General features: G+C 35.2%; 2 protein-coding genes across 4 annotated transcripts in view; one reads left to right on the top strand and one right to left on the bottom strand.

Moving 5' to 3' along the window:
- The window catches only part of PIGF (phosphatidylinositol glycan anchor biosynthesis class F), a 40,815-nt gene extending 18,648 nt beyond the window's left edge, over positions 1-22,167 (top strand). For both annotated transcript variants that reach the window (XM_074205227.1, XM_074205235.1), the window contains 2 exons: positions 6,574-6,682; positions 21,825-22,167. In XM_074205227.1, the coding sequence (XP_074061328.1) occupies positions 6,574-6,682; positions 21,825-21,938 (223 nt within the window). In that variant the 3' untranslated portion in view covers positions 21,939-22,167. The remainder of the gene's footprint in view (positions 1-6,573; positions 6,683-21,824) is intronic.
- RHOQ (ras homolog family member Q) overlaps positions 7,570-22,857 on the bottom strand; it is a 51,231-nt gene continuing 35,943 nt past the window's right edge. The window contains exon 5 of one of the 2 annotated variants that reach the window (XM_074205251.1): positions 7,570-22,513. In XM_074205251.1, the coding sequence (XP_074061352.1) occupies positions 22,358-22,513 (156 nt within the window). In that variant the 3' untranslated portion in view covers positions 7,570-22,357. The remainder of the gene's footprint in view (positions 22,514-22,857) is intronic. The other variant, XM_074205245.1, reaches the window with a different exon arrangement.

Raw genomic sequence — 22,857 nt, 5'->3', positions numbered from 1 at the left:
TTTTGTGGCTTTCTTCCTCAGTGTGCTGCTACCTTCCGAGTTCTGTTTCTATTTTGAGCTTGATACTAGTGGTCTACACAGTTGCTAAAATAATTTTTCTGAAGCCAGAGTTTGTGTCACTGTTCTGCTCAGGAACCTTCTGACACCTCTAGGTTAGACTACAGGCTACTCAGCCTAATGTTTAAGACTCTCCATGATCGGACCCCAACCTGTCTTTGCCACCTTATTTCATACTGCCAGCTTTTACACTTAGAGAAGTGTATGTTCTACATTCCAGAGAAATTACCAGTTGGTCTTTGAATTCCACATTCTCTTCACTGTATTCCTTCATAGAGAAATCGTTCACAGAGGCAAGAAATATTTATTATTTATGCCATGTCTCCCATTGTCTTAGTGTACCCCTTTATTGTCTCTATCTCTTAGCATGCTATACTTCCTGCTGTGCTTAGGAATCACCTTCTACTGCTCCCTTGGGGTGTAGGTGCATTCATGGAAGTCTAGTACTCTGCCTTTCAGGCACCTTTGCTGTCTACCTCATCTGGCAACTCACCTTTGGCTCTAAGAAGCTATAGCATGCACAGCAATTACACCCTTGTTAACTGTTTTAGCCATGGGCTAAACCTGGTCCAGGAGAGTCTAAGACCTTTTGATGAGTTGGGGAGGGGTGTCTACTCCAAGCATGTGAAGACTTCCTGATGGGATGGGTTAAGGAGAACAATTTATTCCATTGGCCATGAAGGCTAGTGAAGCAGGTACTGTGGAGCACTAAGAACTTGGTTAGACATTGAAGACACCAAGGTCATCCACTGCATCCCGAGCCATCACCAGGTGTCTGCACTTGGTCCTGATAGTGGACTTGTGACGACTCTGGAAAGAGTGATTTTTACGTACTTCTGCCTCATTTTATCATTTTTACATATCTCAAAATCGTGTGATGACAGGCGAGCTGCAGGTGTAGATACACTGGGAACTGGATTCATAACCATATACATAGGCGGCTCAGGGCAAGGGTTATTTTCTCAATAAAAGCAGTAGTGGGGTGTGGCAACCCCCTAGGTGTCTGAGCAGCCTTTTAAGGACCGCACTGCTCATGATCTCCTGACTTGAGGAAGGGGTTAGAAAAAAGTGCCCTAAAAGCTGCCTGCTTTATTAACCATTGGTCTGTTTACCAAGACAGATGAGATCCTACCCTGCAGCTGAAACAAAAAAAGTATAAAAACTTCTGTGAAGATAATTCCATTCACTATCATACATAGAATGTGTCTGCACTAATCAATAACATGAAATCCAGTTGACCTGAAAGATACACAGCTCTAGTTGCAAGAGAACTCAACAGGTGTTGCTTCCAAATAGCAGCCCTGGGTGAAACAAAGCTATTATATGAAGGCCAGCCTCCTGAAGTTGGAGTTGGATACACATTTTTCTGGAGTGACTGCAGTGAAGGGAGCACTGTGAAGCCAGGGTAGGTTTTGCAATCAGAACTAATCTGGTCAATAAGATTGTTTGCCTCCCAAAAGGAGTTAATGACAGGTTCATGACAATGAGATTGAAACATGAAGTAAAGTGCCACACCATCATTATCAGGGCAGATGTTCCCACCATTCTGAACCTGATGAGGTCAAAGAAAAATTATTTGAAGACCTGGAGAACCTCATCAGTGTGCCAAAACTTAGAATTCTGGGTGATTTCAATGGCAGGGAGCCCTTGGGAGGAATGGAGTTGAAAACAGCCACAGCAATGGTCACTTAGGACTGAAGACTTGTGTATCTCTTGACCTCCTTATCACCTAACAATCTCTAACACCTAACAACATCTGAATACAATAAAATTTTATGAATGTACCCTCATAGCAAACATTGACATTTAATAGAGGGTCATCATAAGGAACAGAGGAGGATCCAGGCCCTTTAAACCTAGGTCTCTTTCCACTGTATCACACATGAAGATGAAAATCCAGTAGAATGAGAGCAGGATTAAAAGAATGAGGGTAGTGAGATGTAGAATGAATTGGAACAGGAAGAAAAAGAATTGTAATGATTTGTTAGGGATTTGTTCTTTTCACAAGAAAATAGCAGTAGTAACAATAATAGAAAATTAAATCACTTTTAAAGTGTACCAAATACAATTAGTATCTTATATGATGATATAGCTAGCTTTTATGTAACATTTTAGGATTTACAAAGTACTTTACAGATATCTCATTTGAATGTTCATAAGAACCTTGGGAAATAAATGCTATTATTCCTATTTTATAGATGAGGAAACTAAGGCAGCCAGTAGTTAGATGACTTGCTCAAGGTCACACAGCTAGTAAGTGCCTCCAAGTCCAGCTCTGTGTCTTAGATTTGTCATTGGAAGTACTCTAGATTACATACTAATTGGGATTGTCCAACTACTCTTTTCTTTTGTCTATTGAGACTAATGCAACATTATACACAGAAGGAAATTGGCTATCTGCATATAGAACACTGGCCTTGGATCAGTAGGACAGGAGTTTGAATCCAATCTCAGTCACTTGCTACTTGCTAACTATGACCTTGGGCAAGTCACTTAGCCTTGATTACCCCACATCCAGAGTCATCTCCACAGTCCTGATTCTTACCTGGCCAGTGGGCCCAGATGACTCTGAAGGAGAAAGTGAGGCTGGTGATTTAGCACAGCCCCCCCCCCCCCCCCACTCAAATCCAATTCACGTGCTTGACATGGCATCAGCTCCCTTCTTTGAAAATGAAGGACAAATATTATTTTTAAAAATAGAATTGTTTCGAATTTAGGCAAATCTTCACAACTGTCCTCTGATGAGTTTCTAAGGGTATTATGTTCATTTTATACAGAAAGAAAGTGAGGTTAAGCCGCTTCCTCATGGCCACAGCTAGTGTTAGAGGTGGGTGGAATTGAAACCCAGACAGACTTGTTGTTTACCCTTAGCTTTTGTAATTAAACCCCTGCTGCTATATCCATGTGAACACCTCAGGTTGGGTTCTCTAAACTTGCACAACTCATGTTGTTTGTTATCTACTCCAGTTAAACCTTGCTCATAGAGCAGAGTACCCTCTCTGATGAGGGCATACTATGCTGGGCAGTCCTGTGCCGGTGTCATCTGTGTTACACAATCAAGTATGGAGGAGAGACTGGAAGATGTGAGAAATGTAGAGGTGGAACAAGATTTGACAGCCAGTTGTATATTTGGGGTCTCTCCCTGAGAGAACAGAAAAGTAGTGGTGATTTTGAAAGAAATAGAATGGGCAGCTAGGTGGCACAGTGGATTGAGTACTGGCCCTGGAGTCAGGAGGACCTGAGTTCAAATATGGACTCAGACACTTAATAATTACCTAACTCTGTGATCTTGGGCAAGTCACTTAAACCCATTGCCTTTGAGGAAAAAAAAAAAACAACCTCCCAAAAAAAGAAATAGGAAAGTTTAGGAGGTTAGGTTTTGAGGGAAAGTTGGTTTCTGTTTTAGACATGTTGAATTTGAAAATTTTCTGGAATATATCAGGCTTGAAGTTCATTGGAGAGACAAGGATTGGAAATAGAGATCTGCAGAGTGGATAATCACACATATAGGTGGTCACTTGAGTAAATAGACTATAGAATCCCAGGAGACACCTCGTGGGAATGCCCACAGTTAGGTATGGATGATAAGCTCAGTAAATAAAAGATAATGAGTTTTGGTCAGAATGGGGTAGAAGTAGGAGAAAAAAATCTCAGAGAAGAGAGAGAGTATCTAGAAAGGAGAGGGTGATCAGTACTATTAAATATTAGAAGAATAAATACAAAGAAAAGACCATCAGATCTGGCAATTAAGATAATTGCTAACTTTGAAAAGAGCAGTTCCAATTGAGTGATGAGTTTGGAAGCCACATTGCTAAGAGTAAGTAAGTGAGTGAGTGAGTGAGGAGAGGAGTGAGTAAGAAGAGGAATTGTAGGCAATGAAGGTAGACAATGTTTTTAGTTATTTGACTGAGGAATGACTGAGATATATAGGATCATAGCTGAAGGAGTTTGAATCAAGTGAAGTTTTTTTAGAGATGTAATAGGCTTGGGCATTTTTGAAGGTAGTGGAAAATGAACCAGTACTTGGAGAAGAGGTTGAAAATTAGAAATAATAAAGTCTGTCCTTCATTTCTTGAAGATCATGATATCAGGGAGGTGATGCCATGACTTACACCTGAATTGGATTTGAGTGAGGGGGTGCTGGGCTCAGTCACCAGTCTAACTTTCTCCTCTGAAACCAACTAAGATCCAGTGGCCAGATAAGAATCAGGACGATTGGAGATAGACCTGGATACGAGGCATCAGGGTTGAGTGACTTGCTCAAGGTCACTCAGACAGTAAGAGTTGAGTGCCAGATTTGAACTCCTGTTCTCCTGACTCCAAGACTAGTGATCTATCCATTGTACCACCTAGCTGCACTAGAAAATTAGAGACAGTAATTGAGGAGTTGACCTTTTTGAGAAGTCACCCCATTAATCTATGGGAAAGGAGAGAAGAGGAGGAAATGATATTAAAGATTTTGTGATAAAGAGAAAGGAAAAAGAATGAACTCATGACAAGTAGCCTCTTATCTCACTAATTCCAAAGTACTTTCTAACCTCCTCCATATAATATGTATAATGTTAGGTTTTCTCTTTTTTTTTTCATTATTTCTGACATTCATTTTTTAAAATGTTGAGTTCCAAACACATTTCTTCTAGCCCCTCTCTGCCTCTTGAGAAGACAAGCAATATGATTTCAGTTAGACATCATGCAAAACATTTCCATATTAGCCACATTGTAAGGAAGAAAAGTAAAGGTGAAAAGTATGTTTTAGTCTGCTCTCAGACTTAGTTTTAATTTTTCTTAATGGGTCTTTTCATCTTAATAATTTTATTGAGCAGAGTAGCTAAATCTTTCCTTTTTTCCTCACATTTTATTTTTTCTCAATTTCATGTAAAATTTAAAATTTTTGTATTCCAAATTCTCTCTCCATTTTCCCCTCCCCCTCCTTGAAAGGGCAAGGGAACCCTCCCCCCCAAAAAAGAAAAAAGTGTACTTCAATCTGCATTCAGAGTCCATCAATTCTTTCTCTGGGAATAGATTAAATTTTTTTTATCATAAATCCTTCAGAATTATTTTGGTTCATAATATGTATCAGAATACCTAAGTTATTCACAATTGATCATCATACATTATTGCTGTTACCGTGTGCAGTGTTTTCATGGTCCTGCTCACTTCATTTTCCTTCATTTCATAGAACTTCTATCAGTTTTTCTGAAAGTGTAATGTTCATCGTTTCTTATAGCATAGCTGTAATTCTTCACAATAATACACTACAGCTTGTTCAGCCATTCACCAATTGATGGGTATTCCCTCAATTTCTAATTTTTTGCCATCACATACAGAGCTGCTATAAATATTTTGAACATGAAAGTCTTTTTTCCCTTTTCTTTGATCTCTTTATAATATAGATCTAATGCTGATTGGGTCAAAGGGTATATACCTATTTTATAGCCCTCTGGGCATAGTTCCAAATTGTTTTCCAGGATAGTTCACATCAGTTCACAATTCCCCCAAAAGTACATAAGGGTCCCAATTTTTCTTTATCTCCAACATTTTTCATTTTCTCTTTCAGTCATATTAGTCATAGCAGCTCTGTTTGTGGTGGCAAAGAATTGGAAATCAAGTAAATGTCCTTCACTTGGGGAGTGGCTTAGCAAACTGGGGTGTATGTATGTCATGGAACACTATTGTTCTATTTGAAACCAGGAGGGATGGGAATTCAGGGAAGCCTGGAGGGATTTGCATGAATTGATGCTGAATGAACTGATGCTGAGTGAGATGAGCAGAACCAGAAAAATATTGTACACCCTAACAGCAACATGGGGGTGATGATCAACCTTGATGGATTCACTCATTCCATCAGTATGACAATCAGGGACAATTTGGGGCTGTCTGCAATGGAGAAATACCATCTGTATCCACAGAGAAAGAACTGTGGAATTTGAACAAAGACCAAGGATTATTACCTTAAGTTTAGGGGGGAAAAAACCTATTATCTTATTGTCTGATCTTGTTATCTCTTATACTTTATGTTTCTTCCTTAAGGATATGATTTCTCTCTCATCACATTCAATTTGGATCATTGTATACCATTGAAACAATGTAAAGACTGGCCAATTACTTTCCGTGGGGGGAGGGAAGTAAGATTAGAGGGAAACTTGCAAAACTCAAAATAAATAAAATCTTAAAAAAGAAGCTGAAAAAAAGATTATTCTGAGAAGGTGTCCATAGACTTCCTCAGACTACCAGAAAGAATCATGGCCCTGATCTTTAATGATAGAATGTGGATTATTTGTTAGTATTGTGAATTCTTCCTTCATATTGTTCACTAATTCTCTGTATAGTCATGGATATATCATTTGAGGACTTTTTTGCAACTTCCATAAATTTGCATAGATTTTTAACAATTAATGGTAAAGCAGTTTGAGACCCTCATTTTAAAAAGGAAAGTAAAAATAACCTTCATTCATGTTGTTTGCTAACTTGTTTGTCCTGTAGTTAACCTGCTTGCTTCAAATTTATGTTTTACAGAGCTTCATCTATTTGGGATAATAGTCTTCAGATCACCACGCTATCCAGTGTGGTGGGAGCATGGCTTGGAGCATTTCCTATTCCATTGGATTGGGAGAGGCCTTGGCAGGTTGGTTTTCATTACCTAAAATCAATAGATGATTGTGTGACTATAGCATATGGATAAGATTAATGAAGCAAAGTACTACTTAGGAATTTAAATATTTTCTCATTTTTTTTTTAGGTTGTAATCTATCTTTTTCCTTTTTTCTCCTAGTTTTTATGGTACTTTTGGGAGAGATATTTTTCAATAGAGTTAGCATCTGCAAGTTTATAAAATAATTACGAATCCTGGTTTAGTGGGTAATCTTAAGATTTTTAAAAAATCTATATTACATGGACAGGCCTTTCAGTTATGTATTAGTGGTATGTAGCTATATTTTGTAATTAACATATTTATGCCAAACTGCATATTGTGGTTTAGTTCATAAAATGATTTGTGTTCAGAAAATAATATAAAGTAATTGAAATTTTATATGCAGTTTTGAACCAGGTTTCCTTTTTTGAATTGTTCCAGAAGAGTCATAAAAGTATCAGCTACCGTCACCTTTTTGTTAGTGTCCTCATCTGTGAATGAAAATGATCTCAAAGGTCTTTTGTAACCTATGTACTGTGACAGCAATTGCTATTTCAGGGCACCAACTGGCATTCCCCAGTGCCTATCTCCAGTCACAATGGACATTCAGAACTGCAACTAGAACCTTGGGTACAACATTATTATCCTCTATGCCTTATTATATCCTAACATATCATTATCATTCACCTTGATTGCTAGAAGAAGTGTGTTCCCATCTAGTTTTGATTGGGTCCCCACTGTATGCTTTCTGTTCTTCCCTAGCTACTCAGAAATATGATCACTTGACAAGAAACTACCTAAACAAAAACATGTTGAATAAAATTGATAAGTTTCAACGATGATTGACTAGCAGCAAACTTGAAAATTAGAGGCATTGCATAGTATTGACTTTAATATCAACTGCCATTGTGGAACCTGGATAAATCAGTTTTTTCATCTACTTAAGTTAGATAGCAAAAAGCCAGGACTAATATTGATGAAACTTCTGAGGATTAATTACAACTTAAGAACAAAATTTTTTTGACTTTGTTGTGGGCTATATTGACTGTCAACTTGTAAGCTCAGAAAAGCAAGGCTTTTTAAAATTTTTTACCGTAGAAATAAATGATGGGGAGAGTTTGACGTAGGTATCAGATCTATAGGAATAGCTAGAAAAGATTATTCTTGTGTTGGAAGAAGGAAGGTAGGGTGCCTTTTATTTCCTTTGTTAAAATTCATCATCATACATTTGTAAAGTGTTCTGATCAGTAGTTAATTTGTGGTGTAAATTTGGCTGAAATATTTTGCCGAATTCAGCTGAGTGAAGTTAGAAGATGAATGTCTTTTTTATTGTTTGATGTATGTCTTTTTTGTTGTTTGATATCATTAAGAAAAGGATAAAAGGAGTATAATAAAATGAAGTAATTGAACACTTTGTTTTTATTATTTTCTTGGTGAAATAATTATTCTCAGAATGTCATTTCAATATGTGACTGACCTAGTTTGGTGCCTGGTGATATTGATTTGAATATCAGATTAAAATGCTTCTTAGTTAGGCAGGTACTTTAACTGTAAAAGATGAAGCAGTAAGTGACAGATTTTTAATGTGTCTAAGTTCTTTGCCTAGTTATTTTTAATAGTATAGTGCTGTAATGAAGTTAGATTCAGGAGATGTTTTAAAGGCATTTTGGGGTTTGAATTTCTTAAATGTCTTTATCTTAGTGATAGACACAAAAAAAATTTGTGACCATATTTTTATTTTTGAATTTTTGGAGGTGTTTCTGTTAGTATTAAAGAACTTCATGTGTCACCAAAACTACGCAGAAAAGAACCATAGGAATGCAAAAAGGACATGGGCAAAGACATTTACATACACTGTTAATTTTATAGGATAGTTTAAGGAATTTGGAGGACTTCTCTTTAAAAAAAAAGGAACCACACACACAAAATTGGGATTTCAGGGTGACCTTGTTTCCCTCTATAAAATGCATGTAACAGCACCATGGAGGCATCAAATGAGAAAATATTTACAAAGCATTTTGCAGACCTTAAAGCATTATGTAAAAGTGACATGATCTTATGACAGATCCACTTCTAGTCTGGGAAGAAAAGAAAAAGAACCATTTGTTGAGCTAAATATTTTTTTGAAGTAAAAATCACATTCTGTTCTTTGAATAACTTTTATTTAAATTTGGCTTTATGCTTGTATATGTTAGATTTGAATTCAGTACTGGTAGCATAATGCTTCTGATTTGTATTTGACTCTCTACTAAACTGTGCCTTAGGGCTTAACATATGCTATTGGGGCACAAACTTTAGTGGGAGGGGGGGAAAATGCTGGCATGGCACCTCGAATATTGTATAAAGCCAAGGCCTGAATCAAACTTAGTTGTACCTCCTACTACCAGTCACCAGTTAAATCGACCTGAGCCTCATTTTTCTCATCTGTAAAATGGCAATAATTTTGCTTGTAGTATTTATATTAGTGTTATTGTGAGTATTGAATGATGTGTAAAGCACCTTATAACCAAAGTAGTAGAGGGTGTGTGTGAATTACTGATATTTCAGAATTTACGATGATTGGTTCTTTACCTACCAGTGCAAGATTGCAAATCATCAGCTATCTGGACTGTCACGTGGAGGAGGAAAGATTAGGCTTGTTCTGTTTGGCTCCAGAGGGAAGAATGAGGAATAATGTGTGGAAGTTAGTTGCAAAGAGGCAAATTCAGGCTTGACATCAGGAGAACCTTGGTAACAACTAGAGCTTCTTGAAGTAGAAGAGATGCCCTGAGAGATGGTGAGGTCCAAAGAGGACCCTCTTTGAAGGTCCTGAGGCACAGGATGGGCAACCACTTGTTGAGTTAATAATAATGAGTATTCTTACAGATAGGTCTGACTAGATGGTCTATAGAGTCCCTTCCAATCTTAGATTTTAGGATTTTTTGATTTATTCATTTAATAGTAAACAATCTCTGTCAGACTTTTTTTTTTGCAAGGCAGTGGGGTTAAGTGACTTGCCCAAGATCACACAACTAGGTGACTATTAAGTGGCTGAGGCCGGATTTGAACTCAGGTTCTCCTGACTTCAGGACCAGTGCTGTATCCACTGTGCCAACTAGCTACCCCTGTGTCAGATTTTTATCAGAAATGTTGAATGCAAAAATTGTTTCCCAGTCTGTAGCTATCATTCTTATTTAGTACTGTTGTTTTCAGTAGTGTCAAAGCCCTTAAATAAATATGTCTGTGTGTTTATGTGTGCATGTATATGTGTGTATATATGTGCATCTACACACATAGATGTTTATTTTATGCCATATTTGCTCCATGTTATCTTGGTTAAGAATTTTTCCACTATTTACCCTTATGAAAAAGGTATCACTTGATTCCCCTCAAATTTTTTTAATGATATGACTTAAAATATTTTGGTCATTGATCCACTTGGAATTTATTTTGATAAATGGTGTTTGAAATTTATGATTGGAAAAAGAAGTGGACTGGTCATATAGTAAAAGTTGGGGGGCTAACAGATGGGTCAATTCAAATGCTTCACTGGTTCCCGTGAAATGTAAGAAGTCTAGGAAAGTCTCTTAACACATTGCATGGATCTTCTTGGAAGATCTATGAGAGAACATGGGCAAGCATTACATAAGATGAAGCGTGAATGGGTTTTTATATGGATCAAAAAAAAAGAAGTATCCAGATCATTGAGGTCAGAGTAACTGAACTATGGAAGAGTAAATATGATATAAAAATCTGACCTGTTTGCACTTTTTTTTTTGCCAAACTGCTATCTAGTTTTCCCCACTAATTTGAATAGTACATTAGCAAAAAGGGCTATCTGCACTGATAAGATAATAAAAAATGCAATTATCATTTGTAATGATCTTTGGAGTTTAGAATATATTCTAATACTTCAGAATTCGCTTAATAATAGAATGTTCTAGTAATATATTCTTGGTTCTGTGCTATTTATCCTTTTTTATGATTTATACAGTTGCCTAAATGGCATGCTTGTCAAATTTTAAGATGACATGAAGCTAGGAAAGATAATATGATACAAGACAGGATCAAAAAGTATCTTGTTAGACTAGAATAATGGGTTGAATTGGATTTTTTTTCCTTGGCCTGGATCTATATTGTTAGAGAAAGGAATTTCCCATGTGGAAATCCTTTCACTGATGCATATCAGCAACTTGCAGTCTTAGCATTGACCAGAACTCTGTTGGGTTAAGTGACTTGCCTTTGGTTATACAGCCATGATGTCAGAAGAAGGAACTAAAGCTGAATCTCTTGTCTCAAAGACTGACCTCTCTGCTATATCTCTCAAAAATAGTTTCCATATGTATATGATAAATGAAATATGGCTAAATAATTGTTTAGGTGTGAAAAAGATCTGGGGACTCTTAGTGAATTATTAGTTGTTTTTGAATTATTAGTTAAAAATGAATCAATAGTAGGACATGACAGCTAAAATCGCTAATGCTATGTGAGACTGCATTGTGTCCAGAACAACAGAGGAAATCCTGTTCCTCCTCAGACCCCATCTTGGATATTATGTTCATTTTTGAGCAACACATTTTAGAAAGAATATGGACAACCCAAGGATGAGATCTAGAATGGTCAGGAGACTGAAGACCATGTATAAAAAAGACTTGAGGGACTGGAGATATTCAATCTAGAAGAGGGGTGGAGAATCTTGGCCAAATTGGGCTGGTGTTGTCAAGACAACCGTAGTCAGGACTCAAAAATTCAACAATTCTAGGAGCTTTATAGGGATGAATTAAATGTTTGACTAAATATAGCCCACGAATAATGTTATAAATATCCAAATGACCTTTGGCAAAAAAAGTTTCTCCATCTAATCTAGAGAGACGACTTTAGGGTGGAGGATGGAGGGAGAAAGTTAAATTATAGTTTCCCCCCTTTGAAGGACTCTGATGTGGAAAATGGATTTAATTCTGCTTAGATCCAGAAACCAAAAACGTTAATGGAAGTTCCTGAGTGGCTGATTTTGACTTGATATAAAGAAAAATGTGACAGGTGTAACTGTTGAGAACTTGAATGGGCTGCCTTTGAATATTCTATTTAGCACTGCTGATCAGCCATATTGATAATTTCAGATGACCCTCAGTTGTCAAGTTTTGCCAATTTTACCTCTAGTATATAGTTCATAGCTTCCACCATATCCTATGAAGCCACCACCCTAGTTTTGTCTTTTCTAATCATTTCCTTGGAGTCTTGTATTTGTTAATCCTGTCCTCCCTACCATAAGTCCTTTCACTTCTACCTGCATATCCCTCATAGCTTTGTCTTTGTCTCTACTTACATTATTGTCCTAATTATGATACTCCATCACTTCTCATCTCAACTATTGTGATAACCTCCTTATTTATTGGTCTTCCTGCTTCCAGGCTCCAATCAGTTCTTTTTTCCACAGAGCTGCCAAGATAATCTTTCCAAAACACAGGTTAGCCCATGTTTTTCCCCTAAAGATTTTTTTTTTAGGTTTTTGCAAGACAGATGGGGTTAAGTGGCTTGCCCAAGGCCACACAGCTAGGTAATTATTAAATGTCTGAGACCGGATTTGAACCCAGGTACTCCTGACTCCAGGGCCGGTGCTTTATTCACTGAACCACCTAGCGCCCCCCCCCCCCAAAAGAATTTCTGCCTCTATTTCTTCCAGCATGAAATAGAAATTCCTTAATTTGTCATTTAAAGTTCTCTTTATTTTGTCTCACCTGCCTTTCCTGTCCTGTTCATACTTGTTCCTTTCCTATTTAATGTTGCAGTCATAGTTCTTTGAACTTTCCATAAGCATCTTCTACTTGATGATATAAATATTTGGAAAAGATGTTTCATTACAGTTAAACAGGATGGAATTTATTGGAACCTACTATAAGTAAAGAATTAGGTTAGACCTTTATTTGCTACATAACATTAAACATTTAATGTAAAACATACAGGAGCAGCTAATTTTAAAAAAATTTGTGATGTCATTGTGCCAACTTTAATATAAAAAAATTATTCCTTTATTTGCAGAATCTTGTGAAACTTAAAATTTTTTAAAGTTTCTTTTTGGGGGGGTAACTTACAGGCCTCATGTGTAATGGAAATTAGAGGAAAGAGATGACATTTTGGTTGAAAGAAACTTGATTCAGATGTTTAAAAGATAAGAACATTTGTATCTCTGGGTTCTTAGAACCTTCACAAAATCCAACATAAATTATATTCTCTGTGTTCAGGGACTAGTATCATTTTTACAAACTTGATTTGTTATATTTTTTAGGTAAAATGATTTCCTTCTTGTCTTAAATCAAATTTCAGTTTTAATTGGATACATTTGTAGGAAGTTAAATGGTTTGTAGACTTTAGTAGTGGTTATGAATAAATAAGTCATGTTGATAAACTAACAATTTTACTTTGATGTGTCCATGCCTACTAGCATTGTCTAGCTTATTACTCCTCCATGTGATTAAAGACTCAGTTAAAGAGGATAAGGTCTTGGGCTGAAGGGCTGAAAGTCTGTAAGGCTTATTTAATTTGACTCTCTTCCCCATGATTAAGAACTGACTCTTTTATCTTTTACTTCTTACCCTCAATCAGCATCTCCAATATTTATACACTTTCATTATATGTTTATTAAATGATTTCTATACACACACAAAGTCCCTGAATATTACCAGAGAAATCCATGAGTGTGGTGGAGATCATTATCTTCAGAGCCTACTGGAGTTCCTGAAATGCATTAGCTTAATATATGTTTGTAAAATTGAATACAGCTCCAACATCAGAAAAAGTTAAACTTGATCAGTACTTTCATCTTTTAATATGTTCCCATATTCAGAAACATGCCAACTGAAAAGGGTTATTTCAGTGAATACTGGATGGAAGGACATTAACATTCAAGACCAGCTGAGACTTCATCAGAATTTAGAAAAGGGCCATTTGAAATGCAAATACAAGGTTACTTGTATTTGTAACTGACATAATCTACATACAAAATAGTAAAGCATATTAGAAAGTATATTGTGAGATCTTAAAACTTCAGTTTTCCTTTGATGAGATATGGTTTTTGATCCTAACACCCTATGGATAAATTAATAAATGACAAGGTTCAACTTTGGGTTCATCTTTTGCATCTGAAGGCAGTGATTTTCAGTATTTTCAGACTGTGATATACATATTTATATGTCATTTCCCTCTATAATACATAATATTAATGAGAGTAAATTGGAAACAAAATCAGTAATTTTTCTGATTTTTTTGTTTGGAAAATATATACTAAATGTAAGAACTCATTTTGCTTTAGACTTTTAAATTAACAATCTAAACTTAGTTTATAACCCTGTTAATAGCAAAATATATGTTTAAATTTCATCTTTAATGAAGATAACTCATACTTGTTAATTGCTGATTTCAAAAACAGTATGTTTCTGTCTCTTTTATAACAAAGGAATAAACAATAAGAGTAGGGAGTTTGAAGCCTGGCTTCACTTACATGCCTCCTAATGGCTAATTGTCTAATTCTCAGTATAACATTGCTAAGCTCTTGAGAATTTCTCTCTCTGGTTTTTATTCCCAGGATACATGATGTGAAGAATAATATTTATTAAATGTGGTTGCAGAAGGGCAAAGGGGCAACCCTTCAGGTGTTTTTTAGTTTATGAGCATTATTTTAAAATATGTTGCATTGGGGATTGTAACATTTTCATTTTAAGTATAATTGTTCCATTTCAAATGAAAATATACCACATGCGTGGCAGTTTTTAAAATTCCTGGATTTTACAAAAATTTTATTTTATATATTTTTTGCTGGATTTTATATTAAAATCCAATACTGGATTTTTAACATTTCTTCCAAAATTCATTAGGGTCTTGACTAGCAGCATAATTTGTTTTCCATTTGATTGAAAAGATATGCTTTTTTCTATGGTAATTAAAAAAAATTCCTTGGACCAAGCTCCTTCTCCAAATCAGTTTTTTAATATATAACTATGCTATTCTAATAAATTTGGTCTGATCTATTAAACATGCAATTGTGTCTCCCATCATTTAACCTAAGAAAATTAAATTTTCAACTAAATATTGATTTCTATTTAATTCAACATTTATTAAGCATTTCTGTAAAAGTTGAATCTATGAGGTACAATTTGTAAGATCTTTTAAGCCAGTCTATCAGTTATTCTCTAGGTTTGCATTTGCTTAAACTTATCTCCTCCATTGTTTAAAAAAGTTAGCCAACTGGAGCATTAGGCCTGGGGTCAGGAAGACCTGAGTTTGAATCCAGCCTTAGATACTGACTAGCTTTGTGACCCTGGACAGTTCACTTCACCATTGTTTGCCTGAGTTTCCTCAACTTATCTTGAAGCATTGTTGTGAAGATCAAATCAAATATTTGTGAAGTATATGTTTAGAACAGTGATTGGATAGCATAATAGATGCTCTACGAATACTTACTCCCTTTCCCTTCTCTTTTATGCTCAAAGAAATTTATAATTTCCTGTTCCTCTTACTGTATTATTATTCCTAATGCAATGAGTGATAAAACACAACTATAAGACCTTTCTATGAGTTAAAACACACCCCAAAGAAAAAGCACAACAATGAAGGGGGCGGGGTGGAAATGATATGAAAGGGAAGTGGCTAGGTGGCGTAGTGGATAAAGCACTGGCCTTGGAGTCAGGAGTACCTGGGTTCAAATCTGGTCTCAGACACTTAATAATTACCTAGCTATGTGGCCTTGGGTAAGCCACTTAACCCCATTGCCTTGCAAAAAAAAAATGATATGAAAGGCAAGTCATACCACCGAAGTCTAAGGGCTCATAGGAACTATGAACATCATGTAGGAATTCATATTTAAATATGTATATGCACATATGTACACACACAGAATTTTTTTTAAAGATAGTTTTAGCAAAAGTTTGGATGCATCTTTTTGCAGTGCTTTATTCCACTTTTCTATTTTAGAGAACATAAGACTATTTGGCCATCCTAGGTTATCACAGTGGAGTTGTATCTGATAGACTGTAAATCTCTCAAGAATAAAGTTTGTTGGGGTTTTTTTTGTATTTCTGTTGTTATCACCAGCACAGTGCTTGACAGGTGGTAGTCTCTTAATAAATGCTTGTAATTGATTACTCATCTCCTACCTGGGGAGTCAGTTGTTGCAAGAGGGAACTAAGCTGTTCTTTCTATAAATGACCTTTTAGAGTAGAAAAGGACTTTGGAAATCATCTGTTCCAATCCTTTATTTCACAGATGAGGAAAACTGCCTATCCAGATAGGAAGCAGCAAAGCTAGGCTTGGAATCAAAGTCCTCACTTAAGATCCTCTTTCAATTAAACCATGATGCCAGTGCAGTAGTATTTTTAATGATTTGCCGAAAGGTGCACACAACTCAAGCAAAAAGACATAAAAACTTTTTTTTTTGATAGTACCTTACTCACCCATAACTCTGTTTTTATTTTGTATCTAGCTTGTTTACATTTGTCCTCTGATCAAACATAAGCTTTTTGAGGGCAACAGTTGTTTCATTTTTGGCTTTGTATCTTCTGTATCTAGTACATAATAAGGCAAATAATTCTTGTTGAATCTATCATGTTAAATCGAGACCCTTTTTAAGACTGAGAAAAAGAAGGTAACTTTTGTATAAAATATTATTATTGGAACCATGGAAATAAGAGATTGAGTAGAAGTAATATTTGAAGAAAAGACTCTATTCATCATATTGGCATTTCTTAGTTTTTAATGGAGAGCATTAATAGAAATCTTGAATAGGAGGTGGCCAGTAATAAGCAACCTTTCACAAAAGCTGATGTTGCTTTTACCATTGATCCCCTTTGCTCCAATTTGACTGCCTTTTATTGTTCCTTGTTTTATGTTAAATTCTTTTACAAAAATGACTTAGGATAAAGTTTTGCTTAACAAAACATATCCCAGTATCTTAATCCTGGTTCATTTATTTCAAACACTATTCTACTTAATAAAATCATAATGTAAGAGAAAAAAAAACCTGTTAAGTTGGATTATGACTTCTCAGGGAGGTACAATAAGACTAAATAATTGTAATATATAACTTGGTCGAAGATGACTTTAGGACATGCACCAAAAGCTAAGCATTTTCTTTCCTCTATATTAAAGGATAGTTTTAATTGCTGGTGACAAAAAGACAATAGTACTTTTTTTAGATCTATGTAAAATAATTTTGAAAACAGTATTTCAGAACCATAATTCTTGGTAAAAAACAAATCACTTAAAACCAGTATTTTGGATTTTTGGTTATTTGACCACAAGTTTGAAAAAATTAGATCTATTTATAGATAACACAATGTTATATAAATGTCAGCACAGGGGCATAAACTTGGAATTAGATAGGGATTTACAGAGAGTGGATTCATTTACCCACATTGGAATTTGACTGGGCAGCTAAAAGGAAGATCCAATAAGCCTTTGAAAATATTTTTGGATTTTAATAGACTACAAATGGTCTGATTTTGTTGACTATAAATATGCTGACCATATTAAGTAGATAAAAGGAAATGTGAAAATAAAGGGAAAGAAAGGAAACTAATACAAGTTACTTACAAGTTCTCTTTACTTAATAGAAAAAAGACAATTGTTTAATTTTACAGGCTAATACTATACTGGATAGGAAGTTTGATGCTTTACTTATATTCTAAACTCTGAATATTCATTTTATTTCTTATATAGTAGTTAATATGGGACCAAAAAATAATCACTTAGGAAAAAAACAGAACTATTTATTTTGTATTTAAATTTAATAATGATACCACAAATAGAAGTACTATTTTCAAACAAAGGTATTATGATAAAGTTTCATTCAGGCACTACTAATCTGAAATTTTTGAAAGCTTTAGCCTACTCTGGACTGAGGTTTACATTGCTTTAGAAGGTAATTCACTAAGCAGAAAATATAAAACCGTTTCAGAGAGAAAAATATTTTTAAGGACTTCACATTTTATGCAAAAAATACTAATTATAAGCTTATTCATTAAAACAGGACTTATATTAAGCAATAAAAAATTTAATTTGAATTTTTTTCTGCATTTGTATAATCAAACTTAATTTCTTTGAAAATGCAATTTTAGACTTGTCTTCCAGGCTAGTTCATTTTACTATAATATGGTTTTATTTTATTTCCAAGAAACTGCCTTCATTGTCTTTTAAAAAATGTCCTCAAACATTGGGATTTTATTGAAAGGCCATTTCCAGTGACCTAATATTATTCCCCCCCCCAAAAAAAAAATCTTTGGTTGAGTTAAAGTAGCATAACTGGAACTTTCCATAAGAAAATGCTCATTTTAAAAGCTCTGAATAGGGTACAAATCACCCCAAACTCATGGTCAAAAGAGTACAACAACCTAAGGCACCTCAGAGTCACAGATGACATTAGCATCTTTGCTAAAGCTCTAAAGACCAATAATGAATAAAGAGTTTGTCTTTGGAATGTGAGAATGAAAGTTTGATGATCTAAAAATGCTCATTGCAACCAAGGTAGAATTAGAATCTTTAGAATTTTAGCATTGGAAGGAGCTCATTTTATAGGTGAAGAAAATGAACCTTAGAGAGGTGAAGTGATTTGCATATGCTAATGGAAGAGCTGAAGTAGAACTCTGCTCTCCTTCTTGCCCAGCCGGGGAGGGGTTGCATGTATTTGAATTTGCACTGTTTATTTAAAATATGGCAATTCGTTTATCCCAATGGAACTATGCAGTGAAAATCCAAATAATGTGACTACCTTAGGGATTCATTATTTGAACAAATTGAGAGTTGTCTTCATAGAAATTCTAAGCTTTGAAGTGTATCAACTAATAAGCTCGAATAATCTAAATAAACTCAGCTGGATTTCTCAAGATTTAATTCACATTATTAAAAAATATGTTCATGGTTTGATCTAAAAGCAGTAGTCCACCAAACCTAATTGAAAATAGTAAATGGTTGCTATTCCTGTTTTAGATAATAGGTTCATAATTAGAGCTAGGTCATAGAGATCATCTCTTTAGTCTTCTTCACTTTACAGGTGAGAAAATTAGTGCCCAGAGAGACTGAGGGATTTGCCCAAGGTCACTCAGGTAAATATGTAGAAATAGCCAAGATTCACTCAGGCCTTCTGACTTCAAAATCATTATTTCTCTAACATGAAGTTCAATTTAGATGACACAAAAATAGCTTTTTTTACTGGGTAAAATATAGCTGTAAAGCTCTATAACAAAAGGGTCGTTGAACTCGGACCACCTAGATTTAAATCCCAACTCTCATACTTCTTACTTCCGTAAATATTGAAGTTTGATCTTATTTTAGGAATCATTTAACTCTATCTGAGCATTATTTTCCTTATCTGTAAAATGGGGATAATACACTGCTTCACAGGCTTATTGTAAGGAAAACACTTTATAAACTGAGAAGCATGATATAAATATTTATTATTCTGCAGAAGTCTTTGTATTTAAAAAAAAACATTTCCTATGGACTTAACATACAGTAAGCCATTATATTATTAATTTAATGACTGACAGCACGTGTAAGTACTGAAATTTTCTCAAGTGGGAACAATCTAGTATTCTATTATCCAGAAATAGGCAACTTAATTGTGGGCCATTCAACTTATGCCTGAATATAACAGAAATCATGGCTTGGGCTATAAAAATTAGGAGATATTCTATAATACTCTTAGCCACTTGAATCAGATTTATTATCTTGTATCTGAAATATGGAGAGAGGGGAGTTAACATATTACAGTCAAGTAAAAAATTGGTGATAGTAGGGTAGTCTTAGGTTATATTTGCCTGATAATACATTTATATAAGAGTTATAGTTAATAAGGTGATTTGAGTACATACTATATATTTAGACAATAATAAGAGGGTATGTAGTGGTGTATATACTTAATAAATACTTGATAAAAATGAAAAATTTCCTTAGTAAATAAATGACTACCCTTTTTTAATTGAGCCTTATTTGAATGATTACATAAGAGTAATATTATTCAGTATTAGTCCATTCTGTCATGGACCTCTAGCAAAGCAGTTCCTTTTCCAAAAAAGTTTACTTTACCAAAAGGACTGCTCTGAAGACTAAGCATTACCTTCAAGTAGTACTATGGTATGCACTTCATGAACTAGAGGTATATTAAGTCCAACCAGTCCTTTTCCTCAAGGTTGTACAATCTAAACCAACAAAATGGAAGTGGTATTATGGAATTGGAAAAAGCATATGTCCTCATTTTTCTAAATTGTGAAGAAAATGGTCTCTGCTAATTATTAGCAGACATCAGTTCCTGGGTAAATCCCAGAAAGTAATGAACTTAAAGAAAAAGAAGCATGGTGATGAAAGATCCACGAGAATAGCTCACACCAGACTTACTGCATTTCATTTCTGGATATGTTTGCTACAGTGGTGAATCAGGGAAAATGAGATCTACTTAAAATACTTGATGAAATCTCTTTTGCTGTTCTTATGGGAGGAAGTGGGGAAAAAACGCATAAGCTAACTGGTAGAACATTTAGGGAGATTTGGAATGAGTTTGAATGATTTGAGAATGGGGATGGAGGGTTCAAAGAATCATTTTAAATGAATTGCTTTCCACTTAGGAGGACTGCAATGGAGCACTCTGGGGATCTGTGCTTGGTTTTGTGCTATTTGGTGTTTCTGTCATGGGGAGAAGCATGGAGGGTGTGCTTTTTAAATATTCAGATGAATCAGAATTGTAAAGGTTAGCTGATACACTGGTTGACAGGATTCAAAAGATTGTGATGGGGTAGAACATTGGGACAAATCCAAGAGGATGAAATTTATAGGGAAAAATGTAAAGACTGAACTTGGATTCAAAAAAATCATTTTTATAAGTCCAAAGTGGGAAAGTGCAGAAGTTTGTCTGAAAGCAAATCAAACCGTATGTGGAGCAAAATCTTTAGTTCTGGTTACCATAAATTAGGGCAGAAGTTGAAGAGAAGAAAATGTAGGTTTGATGTAAAGAAAAACTAAAAGGGGGAAGTAGGATATTTTGGATCATAGTTGATCCCCTCTCTTACTTGAGCTCTTTTGAACAAAAGGACTCCATATGAGGAATAATGTGGAAAGATCAATTTTTCACATATGGTTTGAACTGTCGACCTCTTAAGTTCCTTCCAAAAATTCTGCCATCAATAGGTAAATAAAATCAACATTTCTTACTTCTGTCGTAAGGCTTAAGAAACTGATTAAAAGACTAGTGTTGAGTATAGCAGCTGGAAGTCAAGATGTGATTTCAAATTCTGGTTCTCTCACTTACTGTCTTGGTAATTTTGGGCAAGTCCCTTTACCTCTGTTAATCCCAAGTGTTGCTAACTACAAAAATGAGAAATGAGGTTGGTCTGGAATCAATGGGGGTTTTTAACACCTTGTTTTTAAAAAATAGTTTAATAACTGAAATTCAGTATTTTTTTTTTGTAATCTGTATTTTATGCATATAAAAACATTCTGAGAAGGGGTCCATGAAATAAACAAGGTTAAGAATCCCTAATCAAGATGATTATTAAGACCATTTAGTTTATTATCCTATTATCAAGTCTGAAAAGAAACCTAAGGAATATTCAATCATAGCTCTTTTGGCAGGCAGAGGTTCCCAAAAGGCCTTTTTTTGATAGCATCTGCTCTGTGATAAATTTCATGTAACAGGTCTTGATTTCTGGGTATCTTTCCAATTTAATATAGTTCAAAGGTTTTTTTTTTCCTGTATTTGGTGACCACATATTCCTTCTTATCACAGTGTACACATCCTTAGCAATAGGGCAAGAAATTTTTTTATAAAAATGAACTGCTTTGAAAGATGGGAATTGAGCCCAAGATATACAGCAAAGAGGGAAGAAGATATTTAATAAGTCTGACCCAAAACTTAAGTTTTAGCATGTTTCTCATGCAAGTTTTGGGAGCATCAAACTAAATCTACATAAATCCAGATACATCTTAATTGCACATTAACTAAAAACTGTACAGCATTTAGTGTTCGTGATAAATGCAGGTATAATCTTATTACAGTTTTGGCATTCATTAGGAAAGCATGTTAAGCTTTAAAATAGAAATATTTAGATTACACAGAACTTGTGCTCAAGTACAAGATAAAACATTTTTCCTCTTGTCTCTCACTCTCTCTCCTCAGGTCTGGCCCATCTCCTGTACGCTGGGAGCCACCTTTGGGTACGTGGCTGGTCTTCTCATTTCCCCTGCATGGATTTACAGGAACAGGAAGCAGCTCACATACAAGAGCAGATAAGTGGAGCAAAAAGAGAAGGCGTTTCTTTGTGCAGATTCCATAAAGACTGTGCAGAAATTTATGTGGTCAAAGCAGAAGATTCAAACCTTCTGAAGTATTACTACAGAGCCAAGCAATTCCATTTACAGCATTTTTTATGCAGTTGCGACATGGTGTGGTTGTAGCTTTTTAAACTATGAAACCCCTGAGAGATTGTACCTTCTAGCTGAAATAAAGTATTTGTAACAGATTGTGGCTTCAGATGCTTTTGGCTGCTTCCTGGCCTATATGGATGGCTATTCTTAATGAACTTTGCAGATTTCTGAAGGCAGTTACTTTCTTGACCTCAACTTCTAAACTTTACCTGCAAGAGGTTTATCTGTGCCGTTTCCTGTGGTGGGAGAGAAATACATAGAATTCCTGGCCAATGCAGCCCTGTCTCACGTAATCAAACAACAGTTTATGCATCTTGATCCTATTCTTTTTTTCACTGTGTGTTTCTTTGGAGTTAAAATGGCTATGATAGCTTCATCAAAAACCGTCTTCAGGCCCTTCTGTGTTAAAGCTGAGCATTCCACATAGCAGCATGCTCCTATCTGTGGGGAGAAAAGGCCAATAATTATGCATTTTTAAGTTCTCCAAAGCAAATTATTTTGGTTTTTGCTTTAAAAAATGCCCTCTAAAATATTTAATTTCTATCTTTTGATATGACTATAACAAACAATAATATAAATGTTAGTACAGAGTCAGAATCAAAATAGTTTTCTCTGGGGTCTAATCTAGAAGCTACTAAGAATTCTTTGTTTTGTTTTAGTTTTTTTTGGGGGGGGCATGGCTATGAGGTTAAATGACTTGCCTAAGGTCACACAGCTAGGTAATTAAGTGTCTGAGGCTGGATTTGAACTCAGGTCCTTCTGACTCCAGGGCCAGTGTTCTATCC

Source organism: Macrotis lagotis, chromosome 1, assembly GCF_037893015.1.
Source record: "Macrotis lagotis isolate mMagLag1 chromosome 1, bilby.v1.9.chrom.fasta, whole genome shotgun sequence".
NCBI classification, from domain to species: Eukaryota; Metazoa; Chordata; class Mammalia; order Peramelemorphia; family Peramelidae; genus Macrotis; species Macrotis lagotis.
Note: the sequence above shows the minus strand (reverse complement) of the source record. Positions and strands in the feature narration are given on the sequence as shown.